Raw genomic sequence first — 16,339 nt, 5'->3', positions numbered from 1 at the left:
GGGGGACAGCCTGTGTGTCTGGGGGACAGTGTCCGGGGACAGCCTGTACATCTGGGGACAGCCTGTGTGTCTGGGGGACAGTGTCCGGGGACAGCCTGTGTGTCTAGGGGACAGTGTCCGGGGGACAGCCTGTGTGTCTGGGGGACAGTGTCCGGGGACAGCCTGTACATCTGGGGACAGCCTGTGTGTCTGAGGGACAGTGTCCGGGGACAGCCTGTACATCTGGGGACAGCCTGTGTGTCTAGGGGACAGTGTCCGGGGGACAGCCTGTGTGTCTGGGGGACAGTGTCCGGGGACAGCCTGTACATCTGGGGACAGCCTGTGTGTCTGAGGGACAGTGCCCGGGGGACAGCCTGTACATCTGGGGACAGCCTGTGTGTCTAGGGGACAGTGTCCGGGGGACAGCCTGTGTGTCTAGGGGACAGTGTCCGGGGGACAGCCTGTGCGTCTGGGGACAGCCTGTGTGTCTAGGGGACAGTGTCCGGGGGACAGCCTGTACATCTGGGGACAGCCTGTGTGTCTGAGGGACAGTGTCCGGGGGACAGCCTGTACATCTGGGGACAGCCTGTGTGTCTAGGGGACAGTGTCCGGGGACAGCCTGTACATCTGGGGACAGCCTGTGTGTCTGGGGGACAGTGTCCGGGGGACAGCCTGTACATCTGGGGACAGCCTGTGTGTCTGAGGGACAGTGTCCGGGGGACAGCCTGTACATCTGGGGACAGCCTGTGTGTCTAGGGGACAGTGTCCGGGGGACAGCCTGTACATCTGGGGACAGCCTGTGTGTCTAGGGGACAGTGTCCGGGGGACAGCCTGTACATCTGGGGACAGCCTGTGTGTCTAGGGGACAGTGTCCGGGGGACAGCCTGTACATCTGGGGACAGCCTGTGTGTCTGGGGGACAGTGTCCGGGGACAGCCTGTACATCTGGGGACAGCCTGTGTGTCTGAGGGACAGTGTCCGGGGACAGCCTGTACATCTGGGGACAGCCTGTGTGTCTGAGGGACAGTGTCCGGGGGACAGCCTGTACATCTGGGGACAGCCTGTGTGTCTGAGGGACAGTGTCCGGGGACAGCCTGTACATCTGGGGACAGCCTGTGTGTCTAGGGGACAGTGTCCGGGGGACAGCCTGTGCGTCTAGGGGACAGTGTCCGGGGACAGCCTGTACATCTGGGGACAGCCTGTGTGTCTAGGGGACAGTGTCCGGGGGACAGCCTGTACATCTGGGGACAGCCTGTGTGTCTGGGGGACAGTGTCCGGGGACAGCCTGTACATCTGGGGACAGCCTGTGTGTCTGAGGGACAGTGTCCGGGGGACAGCCTGTACATCTGGGGACAGCCTGTGTGTCTAGGGGACAGTGTCCGGGGGACAGCCTGTGCGTCTGGGGACAGCCTGTGTGTCTGGGGGACAGTGTCCGGGGACAGCCTGTACATCTGGGGACAGCCTGTGTGTCTGGGGGACAGTGTCCGGGGACAGCCTGTACATCTGGGGACAGCCTGTGTGTCTAGGGGACAGTGTCCGGGGGACAGCCTGTGTGTCTGGGGGACAGTGTCCGGGGACAGCCTGTACATCTGGGGACAGCCTGTGTGTCTAGGGGACAGTGTCCGGGGGACAGCCTGTACATCTGGGGACAGCCTGTGTGTCTGGGGGACAGTGTCCGGGGACAGCCTGTACATCTGGGGACAGCCTGTGTGTCTGAGGGACAGTGTCCGGGGGACAGCCTGTACATCTGGGGACAGCCTGTGCGTCTGGGGGACAGTGTCCGGGGGACAGCCTGTACATCTGGGGACAGCCTGTGTGTCTGGGGGACAGTGTCCGGGGACAGCCTGTACATCTGGGGACAGCCTGTGTGTCTAGGGGACAGTGTCCGGGGACAGCCTGTACATCTGGGGACAGCCTGTGTGTCTGGGGGACAGTGTCCGGGGACAGCCTGTACATCTGGGGACAGCCTGTGTGTCTGGGGGACAGTGTCCGGGGACAGCCTGTACATCTGGGGACAGCCTGTGTGTCTGAGGGACAGTGTCCGGGGGACAGCCTGTACATCTGGGGACAGCCTGTGTGTCTAGGGGACAGTGTCCGGGGGACAGCCTGTGCGTCTGGGGACAGCCTGTGTGTCTAGGGGACAGTGTCCGGGGACAGCCTGTGCATCCGGGGGACAGCCTGTGCATCTTGAGGGATGGCGTGTCGGGGAGATGGTGTGAAGGGATGTGCCCTTGACACCTGAGTTCTGGACGGCAGCTAGGAAGCCTGGATGTGTGGGGCCGTCCAGGTTGCCGCACCCTGGCCTCTCCGGGCACCCCTGTTCCTGCCATGTTTTCACGGCTGTGGTGGAGGAGGGCAGGGAGGATGGAGGGAGGAAGGGGGATGTGGTGACCCTGTCTACCGCCTTGATGTTCAGCCCCCTTGAGGGGTGAGACCCAGCCCCAGCCTCTTCTTACCCCCGCGTCCGCCCCCCCGTGTGACCGTCTACATCCTCCCCATGCTCCAGACTTCCCAGGGCTGTGGCTGGGGCCGTGTGCAGGGATGGGCCTTCTGGCGGTGGTGCTCATGGGAGGAGGGGCTGACGCTGGCTGGAAGGACCCCAGAGGAGACCAGGGCCTCGGTGCCAGGGCCCCCAGGCTGCCCTGGAGCTGTCAGGCTTTCCTCCTGGGAGGGGACGGGAAACCGGCTGCCTCCCCCACCCGCATGCCCTCCAGGCGCCCATCTCTCTCAGCTCTTGCCTCAGTTTCCCCCTGGCTGAGTGGGTTGGACACCCTGACCAGGTGGAACAATGGGGGCTTGTGTTTCCCAGGCTAAATATAGAGCTGTGGCCGTGGTGCTGGCGGCCAAAATTCCCAGGAATCTGGGGGGGGGGGGCGGGCCTCCCTCCTGTGAGCCTGCTGGGGTCTCCGCAAAGGCAGGGCTTGGAGGGGGCAGGGCAGGCCTGGCCTGGGGTCCAGTAGAGCTCAGGTGGGGGTGGGGCAGGGCTGGCCCGGGGGAGGGGAAGGGGGCTGTTTGCTTTAGGATAAGGCTGGCTCCAGCTGGGGCCTCTGGCTGCCGGCCTGCCTGTCCCCTGTCCTGCTTGCGGGCCGGCCCTCGGGGCCACACTTCCGGTCCGTCTGGCAGTTGGCTCTGTCCTCCTCCCTCTCCACGGTTTCCAAGGGGGCCCGTGGCCTCTGAGGCCCAGTGGATGCCTGGTCCCTCAACTCGTCAGACTCCTGCCTGGTGCAGAGGGGGCTGGGCTGGAGGTGGACCCCCCCCCCAACCCCCTCAACCGCTGTCAGATGGGTCCTTTCTCTGTCACTGAGGCAGGTTCCTCCCAGGGCGGGAGGTGTCGGGCCAGCCCCGTGTCGTGCGCCCAGGATGGGGTTGGACAGGCAGAGGTGGAGAGGGACACTGCCCCTCAGGCCAGGCAGTGTTCTGTCCCCCTGCACTTTCCAGGCAGTTCGTGCGTCTGTGTGTGCACACGTCTGTGTGCCCAGGTGTCAGCTTGGGAGGCCCAGGGCACGGGGGGGCTGGGGGGTGGGGGTGGGGGTGCCCTCTTTGTCCTGCGGCCTGGGAGGCCCCTTTGAATAGTGACAGGTGTCGGACAGGGCCTGCCTGGGAACGAGGCCGGGACCCTGGGCGGTTGGGGGGCCCCGCAGACGGTTGAGAAATCAGGGGGCGGCAGGTCTCCGCGGCCCTCCCTGTTCTTCCCGCCCTTTCCAGGGATACTGGGGTTCTGGTGAGGAGGGGGCTGGCTGGGAGTGCTGAGATGGCCTGGGGCCCACGGTGCACGGTTAGGGGCCCCACGGCAGGAGCAGGGGGACCCCAGTGGAGGCAGAATATGGGTGCAGGGAAGAAGTGTTGCTGCAAGTCTGGGTGTGGGCTTGGTGGGTGGGGTGTGGCAGCAGGCGTGGGCGAGATTGTGGGTGGGGGCTGGGTAGGCCGCTGCCCACAACCTCTAGCCCCCTTTCTGTTTGGAGTCGTAGAGGGAATGGCCCAGTGTTGCTGTGTCCCCCACTTCCCCCGTCCCCCCGGCAAAGCTGGAGTCGGAGCTCAGGACCCCTCCCCGCCCGGACCCTGGTCTGTCCACATGGGGACCAGCCCCCCCCGCCCCCCCGCACCTGCAGACCAGTGGTGAGGGGCTGTGCTCTGCAAGGGTCCCCTGGGGGTGGGAGGTGACAGACAGGAAGCCGCCGCTTGAGCCTCCAAAGAGCCCGCGGAAGCACTTTGGGTCCTGGACGCAAAGGCCGCTAAGGTAGCCAGCTGGTAATTGCGTGTTGAAGGAATACCAGCTGCTTATTAAAAACACATGCTGCCCTCGGGCCCCGTGGCGATAGCCTCTCGGAGCAGCGGCCGCCTCCTGGCACCTCCGTGAGGCCGGGATGGGATGCCGGCCCTCCCGGCCCGAGTGGCCACAGTGTGGGGTGAATGCCCCTTGCCCACAGCTGGAGGGTGGGGTCTCCGGAGCTGGGAAGGGCAGCCGGGTGCCCGTGGCTGCCTCTCCTGGTCTGGGGGGGGGGGCGGGTACAGTGGGTGGGGTGACTGTCGGAGCCCGGCACCCCTGCGGCTGCAGACTGGCCCAGGCTCGAGGCACAGGCATGGGACAGGGGACCTGAGGGTTGGCCAGGAGACGGCCCTGCTTCTTTCGGACACCCGCAGCGTCCTTCCCCCCGTCCTGGTCACCCCCACCATCCCTGCACTTGGGCACAGAGGTGCTGAAGCTGGCCCGAGACTCACAGGCGAGGGTGGCCTTCTCGTTGCTCGGGGGCCCCCGTGGCCTCAGCCCACAGCTCGGGCTTCTCCCGTTGGGGCGCAGTGGGCAGTGGCTGCCACCAGACGGGAACCTTGCACTTAGGCCTGGCACCTTGCTCCTCGCCCTCTGACCCCAGGGCCTTGGGGTCCTGCTTCCCCCCCCCCCCCCCGCCCCCGCCCAGGGATGAGCCACCCGGTGTGGTGTGACTGGGAACAGCAGAGCCTTCGGCCCTGCAGGCGGACCCGGGCGGATGGGGCCCACGCACACACGGGCGCAACGTGGGCCACCGGCCACGGCTGTTCGTGCCGCGTGGACTCGCTCACAGGCAGGCCGCACGCGCGGACACTCGCTGTGTATGGGAGGCGGTGAGGGGCCGCTCTGGCTCGCCTGCGGGCATGCACCCTGGGTGACCCGCCCCAGCCAACCTGTATCTTGACTACAACGTACGTGACGGGTGCTGGGGGGGGGCGTGAGCCAGAGCCTGGCTCGCCGTGGGAGCTCCGTGGGCGTGGGCTTGGCGTGCGGTGGGTCCAGGGTGAACGCCAGCTGCTGTGGCCTGGGAGCAGGGCCCCGGGCTTCGGGCCCCCCCACCCCCACCCCGCCGCCCCGGTCTGTTCCAGGCAGGTGTATCTGTGTGGAGTCCTGGGTGGGGACCCGACGGGGACGGCCCCCTTCCCCTGGCTCCCAGCAGCCCTGCCTGCCTGGACCCCTGACTGCCTGCCAGCCCCCTCCTCTCTGACTGAGCCCTCTGGCCCGCCCGCAGGCCCCCCGAGGATGGCGGACAAGGTGGTTTCGAGGCAGGTGGCCCGTCTGGGCCGCACCGTGCGGCTGCAGTGCCCCGTGGAGGGGGACCCGCCACCGCTCACCATGTGGACCAAGGATGGCCGCACAATCCACGGCGGCTGGAGCCGCTTCCGCGTGCTGCCCCAGGGCCTGAAGGTGAAGGAGGTCGAGCGAGACGATGCTGGCGCCTACGTGTGCAAGGCCACCAACGGCTTCGGCAGCCTCAGCGTCAACTATACCCTCATCGTGATGGGTCAGTGGTGGCCGTGCCGGGGCGCGTGGGGGCGGGCCGGGCCGGGGCTGCGCCCTGTGAGCCCTGAGTCAGCACCACCCCGGCTCCCCCCCCCCCCACCCCCGCCCCACCCTGCCCCATCCCTGCCTGAGCTCAGCCCCCTGCCTCCCAGGATGAGACCCGTCCCTGCCTGCCTCCTCCGGGCCCAGGACGGGGGCTTGATCTCTGTCGTCACCCCCGGCCCCGGGGCCCCTGCTCCTTCTCAGGCCTGTACCTCGGGGTCCCCCTCCTCCCAAAGGTTCTGCTGACCGGGAGACTGAGGCTGGCTAGGGGGCGGCAGGAGTGGGCGTGGGGGAGCCCCAGGGTGGTGGTCCCACTGAAGGGCGGGCTGGGCGGGCTGACGGCCCTGGGTGTCGGCTCTCACTTTGAGGCTCAGATTTCAGAGTTCAGAGGGGCCGCCGAGGGCCTTCTGTTCTCTTTTGCCTCTGGGGCCCTGGCTTGGGGACTGGCGGGGTCCCCGGCGACACACCCTCTGGTACACATGTACCAGGCGCGTGGCTGGCCCTCCCCCCACGGGCCCCGGGGGTGGGGCTCCCCGGGGCTGGGGCTCCCCGGGGCAGGCTCCCTCCGAGCCGTGGCGGCCGTCTCACAAAGGGGGAGCCTGACCTGTGCCACCCCCTCACTGGGTCCCGGGCTGGGTGGAGGCGGCTGTCACGGGAGGGGCATTCCTCAGCCTGCCCCACCCCCGCGGGGCCCCTGCTCCGGACTGTGGAATGGGAACCCTGTGCGTGTCCCCCCCCACTGTCCTCTGAACGGGGAGGACGACTAGGTGGTATGTGAGCCATGTCAGCTCACCAAGGCCTCGGCGCCTTGATGTGGGCTAGGGTTACTGCAGCTGCCGGCGGGGCTGGCCCCCTCCTCCCACTGGCCTTGCAGACCCCCCGGAGCCGGAGGGGGGGGGGCGGGCGGCCAGCTCTGTTGGGGTCACCTGCACCCAGGGGGTAGGCTGGGCGGGCCGCTCTTCCCAGCTGTCTCTGGGATTCTGAGATGTGGGTGTGCTCCCAAGGGCTCCCAGTTGTGTTTCTAGAACTTTCCCAGCCGGGCCCAAGGCCGGGGCCCTTCTCACGTGCCCTCGTCTCTGCAGATGACACTGGCCCGGCAAGGGAGCGTCTGGGGCACGACGGCCCTTCTGGGGGCCAGGAGGACCCGGCCGGCAAGCAGTGGGGTGAGATGGGGCCGGCGTCTCCCTTCCCCTCCGGCGCGGGCGGGGGGCTGGCCCGCCCGGTGCCTTGCTGACCTCGGTGCCGCCCCGTCCCGCAGCACGGCCCCGCTTCACACAGCCCTCCAAGATGAGGCGCCGGGTGATCGCGCGGCCGGTGGGCAGCTCCGTGCGGCTCAAGTGCGTGGCCAGTGGGCACCCACGGCCCGACATCATGTGGATGAAGGATGACCAGGCCTTGACGGGCTCGGAGGCCGGCGAGCACAGGAAGAAGTGGACGCTGAGCCTGAAAAACCTGCGTCCCGAGGACAGCGGCAAGTACACGTGTCGCGTGTCGAACCGGGCGGGCGCCATCAACGCAACCTACAAGGTGGACGTGATCCGTGAGTGCCAGGCCCGGGGGGGCGGGGAGCTGGCGGTGCCCGGGGCGAGTGCCGACGCGCTGCGTCCTCGCGCAGAGCGGACGCGCTCCAAGCCTGTCCTCACGGGCACGCACCCCGTGAACACGACGGTGGACTTCGGGGGCACCACGTCCTTCCAGTGCAAAGTGCGCAGCGACGTGAAGCCGGTGATCCAGTGGCTGAAGCGCGTGGAGTACGGCACCGAGGGCCGCTACAACTCCACCATCGATGTGGGCGGCCAGAAGTTCGTGGTGCTGCCCACGGGCGACGTGTGGTCGCGGCCCGACGGCTCCTACCTCAACAAGCTGCTCATCACCCGCGCCCGCCAGGACGACGCGGGCATGTACATCTGCCTGGGCGCCAACACCATGGGCTACAGCTTCCGCAGCGCCTTCCTCACCGTGCTGCCAGGTGCGTGCGCCTGCTCCCGGCCCCGGGGCCCCTCCGTGCCGCGGGCCGGCCTCTCGTCGCTGGGACCCGTGGCGCCGTTCCCCTCCCCACCCCGCTCCTCGGTCCCTCTTGCAGACCCCAAGCCACCAGGGCCGCCCGTGGCCCCCTCGTCCTCGACCGCTAGCTTGCCGTGGCCCGTGGTTATCGGCATCCCGGCCGGCGCCGTCTTCATCCTGGGCACCGTGCTCCTGTGGCTCTGCCAGGCCAAGAAGAAGCCGTGTGCGCCCGTGCCTGCCCCTCCTCTGCCCGCACACCGTCTGCCCGCGACTGCCCGCGACCGTGGTGGGGACAAGGACCTTCCTGTGCCCTCCGCCCTCGGCACCGCCCCCGGTGTGGGGCCGTGTGAGGAGCTGGGGCCTCCGGCGGGGCCCCAACACCTGCTGGGCCCCGGCCCGTCTGCCGGTCCCAGACTCTACCCCAAGCTCTACACGGACGTGCACACGCACACGCACACGCACACGCACTCTCACGTGGAGGGCAAGGTTCACCAGCACCAGCACATCCACTACCAGTGCTAGACGGCGACACCTCTGGGGCGCCGGCCCGCGGCGGCTCTCGGTGCCGTGGGGGTGGGCACGTGGAGGTCAAGGTGGGCAGGCTGGGGGAGAGGGCCACCGAGGGAGACGGACCACAGGCAGGAGGCGCGGCCAGCACCCCGGGTGCCCGGTGTGTAGGACACACACACACGTATGACCTGGCTCTGGACACACACACACACACACACACACACACACACCCTCAGACCGAGACGCTTTGGGGAAGGCCCGTGTTTGTAACTTTGCAGTGTGCATGTAGCAGCGTGCTCGTTGATGAAGGAATCCCTTGGCTCCTGTGAGGATTTCACAGGGACCACGGTCAAGCCACCCCTCCCCGCGCCTGGCAGGAGATCTGAGAGGCACCCTGGCTTCGCGAACCGAGACTTCCCGCCCCCTGCCCTGTGCCTGCCGCCTGCATCCCCAGGCCTCCGCGGGGGGCGGGGGGGGGGGCGGCTATTTCTGCCACCACGCGTCTGGGTGTCCGGGAGTCCCCCCTCCCCACCCCCCCACCCCGGGGACCCTGGGCCAGGAGGTCAGGCACAGCGGTCCCCGCCGCGTCCCGAGAGGCCGGAGCCCGGCCCCGGGGTGACCCTGCCCCCCCCGGCCTCACACTGCCAGAGATAAGGGCCCTCGATATTTATATTTAAGAAATTAAGATAATAATATTAATGCTGGAAGGAAGGTGGCGCCACAGACCCGGCCCGTCCCTGGGCCGGGATGCACCTGGCCTGATGGCCAACCCAATGGCCCGACCTCGGGGGGCCACACACCCATGTCCCACTGCCGGTGGCAGCCCCAGACCTCTGTAATTTTATATAGATTTTGAGCTGAAGCTTCGTATATTTAATTTATTTTGTTAAACAAGAAAAGGTGCATCCTTTCCCCTAAGCTGGCGTTTCTGTCCTTGGCATGTGTGTGTCTGCACGTCTGTGGGCCTGAGCACGTGTGCAGGTGTGTGTCTGAGTGTGTGCAGCTGTGTGTAGGTCTGCGTCTCTGTGCACGTGCGTCCGCGTTCACGCACGTGTGTCTGTGCACCAGGCTTGGGCCGCAGAAGCAGGAGCAAAGAAGGTTCTCGGGAGTCCCCGAGTTGGCCTGAGGCTCTGGGGCCGACACTGTGGGGTCCCTGGGGCCTCTCACCAGCTCCCCCGACAGGAACTCTGGCTGCGTGTCTGCAGCGTTGACTGCCTCACGCCTGCAGGTGCCTCCTTGGGGAGCTGGAGTCCTGCATTCCTGGCCCGGGGAGCATCCCCTCTGCCAGTGTGGCCCCTGTGGCCCTCTGGCTTATGCTCTGGGGGCTCAGCTGGTGGCCTTGGGGGGCCGGGGCCTCGTCACCTCCGTCTGGGTGCCCGCTGCCTATCGGGCACGGTCCCGCGTCCGCCAGCCACCGCCAGGTTGTGAACAATGGTCTCGTTCTCCAGATGGGGAAACTGAGGCTGGGACTCGCTGCCTCTGGCCCAGGGCTTCTGTACCTTCTCAGGAAAAGGCACCCGTGTCAGGTGCTTTGTGCTCCTCGGAAGGTGTGGCAGGAGGAACGAGGCCTCGCCGGTGTCCAAGGTGCTACAGAGAGCAAAGAGCAAACTCTGCCCTGCCCTGCGGGCCGGGCACCTGCCACCCCGCCCAGGTACCGCCGGCTCCCTGCGGCCGGACCCCCCCGAAGTCAGGGCCAAGCCTGCCCCATCTCCCCTCCCCCTTCCCCAGCCAAAGGCGGTTCTGGGGCCCCTCTTCTCTAGCATCCCAGGGCTAGGCCCCATCCTCTGGCCCTTCTCCACTAGGACCCCAACAGTGCAGGATGGGGCCTCCTGCCCTCGATGTCACCCAGTCCCTTGGCCTCCCGAGGATGGACCCCACTCCTTCTGTCCCCAAGGGGGCCTAGCCCTGAAGGAAGACCCACTGGGCTGATCCTGATTCACAGGCAGTGATGGAGGCTGGGGCAGGACTAGTGGCCTCTGGGTGACCGAGGAAAGCCAGCTGTGGGAGCCCAGCTGTAACAACCAGAGGGGAACCGTGGGGGCTTCGGACAACCACAGCTGGTGACAACAGATGTTCCCCTGATGGGGGGGGCAGTGGGGGCCGTCACCTGGGTGGGTTTCGGGGCGGGGGGGCAGGGGAGGCATGGAAAGAGTGGACCCTGGGCGGTGGGGAGAACTCAGGCTACGGGACACCCACAGGCCCTGGGGGTGAGTAGTCCCACCCTGGCACCAGTGAGGGTGCAACCCCCAGGACCGCCAAAAGTGTCCATGTGCTTCCCAGCCTGGGGCTCCCAGAGGAACTGCCCTTGTCATCTGCTCCAGGGAGTTCTGGGGGCTACCTACCTGCCTGACCCTGCTGTCCCCTCGCACGGGGACCAGCAGCCCCGGGCTCCCCAAGCCCAAGGGCCCTTTCGGGGCTTCCGAGGCCAGGCAGGCACTGATGGGCTGCTCGCTCTGTGACACGTGGGGAGGCTGGGCTGGGCAGGGGATCCCGCCCTGTCAACCCAAAGCCCGCCCGTGTCCACTTCTGTGCGCCGTGGCCTGGGGCCTTTCAGTTGCCTGCTCTTGAGGCAACCGTGTGGCTCCAGACCCCCCCTCCATGCCTTTCTCGGGGGCCACCTCGCCCACCCCCAGCCCCCGCCATGGGCGCCCCTCCCCTGCCCCGGGGCCGCCTCCAGCTCTATGTCGCACCACTCCTGGGAGGACATCAGTGCCCACCTGGATGCCCCTTGACCCCGGCTACTGTCCCCTCCATTTGGTGTCCTCTCCCATGCAGGGACAGCCGATGGGACAGCAGTGGGGATAGACCGGTAGGTCAAGGGTGGGGGGGGGGGGGCTGGGGACAGTAGGCACTGGTCCCGGGTGCGGGGGCTGTGGCTTGCAGAGCGTGTGAAAGACAGGGCGCAGCCTCACAAGCCCGGGGGTCCCAGGGCCGGGCCTCATCAAGCAGACGTTTGCTGACTGGCCAGCAGTGGGCTTCTCTGGGAGCCTGGCCGTTCCGCCCCCCTCCCCTTACAGCCGAGCCCACACCTGTGTCTCTGCAGGTGTCCTATGGCCCTCTGGGGACTCCCAAGCCTGATGCAGACGGAGGAGACTCGGTTGGTGCTAAGGATGGGGTCCCCCACCCAGGATGGGGCCCTGGGAACAGAGAGAAGGGGTGGGTGCGGAAGCGGGCTTCCCCCGCCCCTTCTGCCCACCCCTGCACGGCCAGAAAGGCAGTGGGCAACTGCCAAAGCCATGGGGACCACTACAAGAACACGATGCCTGGTGCCCCCAGCTCTGTGGGGCTCTCCGGGGCCCCGTCTGCAGGCAGGCGCACCCTCAGAGTGACCCCCGGCCGAGCCAGGCTGGATGAGGACTTCTGACGGGCCATTTCGGGAGGACGCTCCCGGCATCCTGGGTGGGGGTGCCGGTGTACTGGGTAGGCGGGGCCTGAGTACTGAGCCGGGCCAGCACCCTTCCCTCTGATCCGTTCCTGTGTGGTGATAAGCCGGTTCCCGTGAAGCCAGAGACCTTGAAAGGGCAGCTCGCGCTCTAACACTTTGGGTGTGACCCCCCCCCCCCCCCCCCGCCGCATGCTTCCCGCCATTCTGGCTTCAAAGGGGAGTCTCATCCCACAGCTGTCCAGAGTGGGGGCCTCAGGCTGACAAGGATGGGTCGGGAGGGCCTGGCAGGAGATCAGAGCCTTGTCCTGGGGTCAGGCCAGGGGACCGGGGACAGGAATGCAGGATCCGGGACGCAGGAGAGGCGTCGGGAACATGGGGATATACAGTCAGGACACAGGATGGGGACAGACCAGCCTTGGCCTGGGACTCAGGGCTCAGGGTTAGGGGCCCACAGGTGACGGCCAGGCTGCCGGCCTCTGAGGCTGAGCTGTGTAGGGCTTCTGAGGTCGCGGACCCGCTGCCGGGGCCGGCCTCACCAGGGGCTGCATGTCGGCCCAGGCCCAGGGCACAAGGCCAGGCCACCCAGGGACAGGCCGGCCTGTGGGGCAGGGGCGGCTGTGAGGTGAGGTACAGACAGGGCCAAGACTGTTCAGGGAGCTGGGTCCCCCAGCTGGGCTGGGGGGAGGGGAGCAGACCCTGCCCCACACCCGGCACCAGCACAGGGCGTGAGAACCTCCTGGGAGTCCTAGGAGACCAGGGCCGGGTGGGGGGGGGGGGGGGCAGGCTGCTCATCACGAGGGGGAGCTGGCCCTGGGGGCGGGACGGGGGTGGGACCTGTTGGGCAGGGGCGGGGCCTGGGGCGGGGGTGGGGCCTGTTGGGCAGGGGCACCCTCTGTGCCCTGTGCTGACCTCAGCATGTGCCCAGCTGGACACGGCCACCCAGGCCTGGGGGAACCCGGGGCCTAGAAACTCTCCTGGGGGGGCCTGGGTGATGTACGGTCCTCGGGTCCAAGGTTTATCTTTAGGCCTCATGAGGTGTCTCTGAGGAAATATTTGCTTCAGGGGTACTGGTCCTGCCCAGGGCGGTGGCTGGGGTGCTGATGGGGGGCCCTATCCCCACTGTCGCCGGTGGCCAGCCCTGGTGGGCAGGCAGGACCCAGGGAGGACCCCGCTCGCTGCCGGACCTCCAACCCCCACCCTGGGCTCCCGGTGGGCGTGGCCTCTGGAACAGGGGGCGGGTCCGAGTGCTCCCTGGGGTGGAGCAGGGCCGGTTTGCCGCAGAAGTGAAGGAGGGACAGACCTGGTCTGCAGGCGGCCGCACCCCCCCCCCCACCTGGTGGAGGCAGGGCCACCCCCTGGGGAAAGGCCCGTCCCCCTGGGCGTCTGGGGGCCTAGCAGGACTGCCGTGCATGTGCAAGGCCTCCGGGCCACAGGCTCCGCACCGAGCCCTCGTGCTGTCTGGCTCCCTCGCAGGTGGGTGTGGTCACCATGACACGGACGACGCTCACGAGGCCTGGTGGGGGCTTCTGGGCCAGCCCCTCACCGTGGCCCCTGGTGCAGTCCCTCAGGTGTCCGCTCCCCAGCCTGGGCCTGACCCATGGGCGGCCCCAGCCTCCCGCACTGATGGCCCAGCTCTGCCTGCTGGACCTTGTGAAGGTCTGTTCTGTCCTTCCTGAGGCCCCACCCAGGGCACACTCCGCCCCCCGGCCCATGTCTGCCCTGCTGAGCTCTCCACAGATCCGCTGCAGCCGCACAGCCCCACCTCTCTGACCCCCGAGCGCGGCTGCCTGCACATGAGACTCAGCACCCCCCCACCCTGCACAGGCCCATGTGCTTTGGGACCCTGGGGAGGAGCTGGTGCCCGCCCCCGGGCCCAAGGGGGTCTGGAGTACTGAACCTGCCTCCCACCTGGGCTCCTCCTGTGGAGACCGCCCAGGGCCAGCCCCCACGGAGCCACTCCTGACGGCTTGTCCCGGCCTCACAGACCCAGTCCTCTGCACTTCCCGGGGTCGGGGTCGGCCTGGGGTCCCGCCCGGTGGGCTCAGGAGCTCACCCCCAAAACTGCCTCTGCAGGGCAGCAGCCTGGCCCAGATGCTGTGGCCGCTGAGGCCTGGCCGGCTGCTCGTGTCCCAGCACCGCTGCTTTGCGGGCGGGAGCCGCTGAGCCAGGACGTGCACTAGCCCCCGCCCGTCTACCACGTGTCCCCTGCCAGCCAGGCTTCCTGTGCCCCCACCCTGGGAATCTCGGTCAGCTCAGGGCGTGGGTGGGTGGGGACTCAGCACAAATTCAGCATCAGCTTGGGGTCAGGGGCCCCTCCGCACACGTCTGCCCCTCAGGGTGCCGCCTGGTTCCTCTCGGGGGGATCTTGAGTCTGCCGTTCGTCTGGGAGGACAAGGCAGCGTGTTTGGGTCGGGCCCTGTGGCCCGCACAGGGGCCCGAGGCTTGCTGGGAGCCGGAACCCCGAAGCCGAGGTTCTGCGCCGGGCACACGCATCACCTCTCGCTCCCACTCGGGCTGGGTCCAGCTGGCCGTGCCTGCTGGCTGGAGACTTGCTCCCTCCTCTGGCCGGGGAGGGCTCACCCCCAGAGGCTGCAGTGACCCCTGCCCGCAGTGTACCTTTGGGGTTCCGGGAAAGGCCGAGGGGAGAGCCAAGCCCCGGGGAGGAGTGCACTGGCCTGGCGGGCATCTCAAAGGGGGATCAGTGTGCTGTGGAGGGATCTGGGCGGGGGTGGGGGGTGGGGGGTGACTCTAGGGAGGGGACCGGACCGGGCCAGATGTCTATCCCCCACAGTGGCTGAGCTGAAACGCACAATCCCAGGCGGGGCTCGGGGACCCCCGAAGGGTCTGCACTAACCCCAGGTAAGGGAGTGGTGGGGCCTGAGGCTCCCACACCCCCAGACAGCTGTGTGCCCACTCCCACTGCCTGCGACAGCCGGGAGCGGGGGGCATCTGGCCCTCGGCCGGCAGGTGGTGACAGCTGCCAACAGCTGGCCGGAGGGGCGGGCGCCGGCCTTTTCCTGAATCGCAGGGGCGGGGGTGGGGTGGGTGGTGGGTTTTGCTGGGCCCTCAGGGAGCCGGGCCGTGTCGCCGTGGAAGGGGGTTGCGCGGTCCTAGAGAAGGCCGAGCTGCTGTGCTCCCGCCTAGCCGGGCCCCGGGCTCCGGAAGGGGAGCCGGAAGGGGTGTCTCGGCCCGTGCGCATGGGCTGAGGACTCCAGGAGGTTCCATCTGCCTCTTGCGGGGGCGCAGGGTCTGGGGGCTTCCTGAAGGGAGGGGCAAGGGTGGCAGAGCAGGGGAGGTGAGGGAATGGAGGAGGCTGGGCAGTGGGCAGATGTCTTTGCTGGAAGGCAGTGTCCCCCCACCCACCCCACCCCCCCCCCCCCGGAGGGAGACAGAGAAGGTGAGCTACTGGGGGGAGGGGGAGGCCCTGGCAAGAGAGGAAGCCCGACTCCGGCTCTGGGCGCCCAGCTCCCCAAGCTTGAGATAAGGGGGTGGGGGCAGCGGGTCCTACCCAGATTCTCGACCTTCCTGGAAAACCATGAGCCTCTGCCGGTTCCTGGAGACCCGTGTGACTCTTCCCTGGGATGACTGTCCCTGTCCCCCCAGACCCTTCCCAGCATCAACCCAGCAGCCTCCCAGGAAGACCCCCAACTGGGGCGGCACCAGGGCTGCTGCGACTGCCTGGCCCGGACCGTCCTCTGGGCCATGCCCCGGGGCCCTGGTTTGGGGGGGGGGTCACCCCGGAACTTGGGGACCACCTAACTTTGGGCAGGCCCCCGGGGGCACGGGGCAACGGGCTCTGGGGGTCGCGAGCCCCTGCCCTCTCGGAGCCTCTCTGTGAGCCGGTGTCTGGCTCTGACCCTCTGACGTGTGGGCAGGAAGGTGGGAGTCCCGGGTCACAACCCCACCCCCGCGTGGCCCCGGGGAAGCACCGCCCACCACCCCGCGCCTGGCCGCTACCCCAGGGCTCTGACTCAGCCTTGGGCACGGAGGGGGGCGGGATGGGCAGGGCTCCGCAGAGGCGAATTCCTTATTCCTTCACAGCTTTTTCCTCTATTTTGTTTCCACTCTCTTCTAAAAGCCGTTCTCCACTGTTCGTTCCTGGAGCTCCTCCAAGACCATCGGCACCCGGCTCCGCGGGGCAGCCACAGAGCTCCTTTGACGGTGGTGGTGTGGTGGCGCTAAACCAACAGTGGGGCGGGGGCTGGTGGCAGGGCGCCCGAGGCCTCGCGGAGGCTGTGCGGCCCGGCGGGGTGGTGCTGTGCCCGGGGCCCCGGGCTCTGCCGGCCGAGCTGGCTGTGGCCAGGCTCCCCGCCTCCCCTCCCCTCCGGCTCCTCTGGTTGGGGCTCAGACACGGTCAGCGCTGGCCCCGGGTGTTCTGGGGGAGGCCTTGGAGCACGTCCCCTGGCCCCGCCAGTGTCCCGAGCGCGGGTGTCTGGCCAGCAGGGCCGGACTGCCTGTCGAGGCAGCGCGCAGCCCCAGGACCCTGGGACCGCCTGGGAGAAGGGGTGCTGGCTGCCTTAGGTTGTCTGTCCCCTGCCAGATGTCCCCCAACCTCGGGCTCAGGAAGGCTGTGGTTCTGGTGCCCACAACTGCACACAGTGGCACTCATTAAATGCTGGTGGGAGAAGCAGCGATCGGGCCCAGAATGTG

At 68.0% G+C, this 16,339-nt stretch overlaps 1 protein-coding gene across 1 annotated transcript; it reads left to right on the top strand.

Moving 5' to 3' along the window:
• Window positions 1–5,476: 5,476 nt before the first annotated feature.
• FGFRL1 (fibroblast growth factor receptor like 1) lies at window positions 5,477–9,211 on the top strand. The gene is made up of 5 exons (XM_047094233.1): window positions 5,477–5,749; window positions 6,873–6,953; window positions 7,049–7,330; window positions 7,406–7,759; window positions 7,874–9,211. The coding sequence occupies exons 1-5, from the start codon at window positions 5,488–5,490 to the stop codon at window positions 8,314–8,316; spliced, it is 1,422 nt and encodes a 473-aa protein (XP_046950189.1). The 5' UTR covers window positions 5,477–5,487; the 3' UTR covers window positions 8,317–9,211.
• Window positions 9,212–16,339: the final 7,128 nt, after the last annotated feature.

Source organism: Lynx rufus, unplaced genomic scaffold (assembly GCF_022079265.1).
Source record: "Lynx rufus isolate CCGP_SWC_20201006 ecotype Redwood Valley unplaced genomic scaffold, mLynRuf1.p SCAF_38, whole genome shotgun sequence".
Taxonomy (NCBI): Eukaryota; Metazoa; Chordata; class Mammalia; order Carnivora; family Felidae; genus Lynx; species Lynx rufus.
The sequence above is the reverse complement of the archived record's forward strand: the minus strand, read 5'-3'. Positions and strand labels throughout refer to the sequence as shown.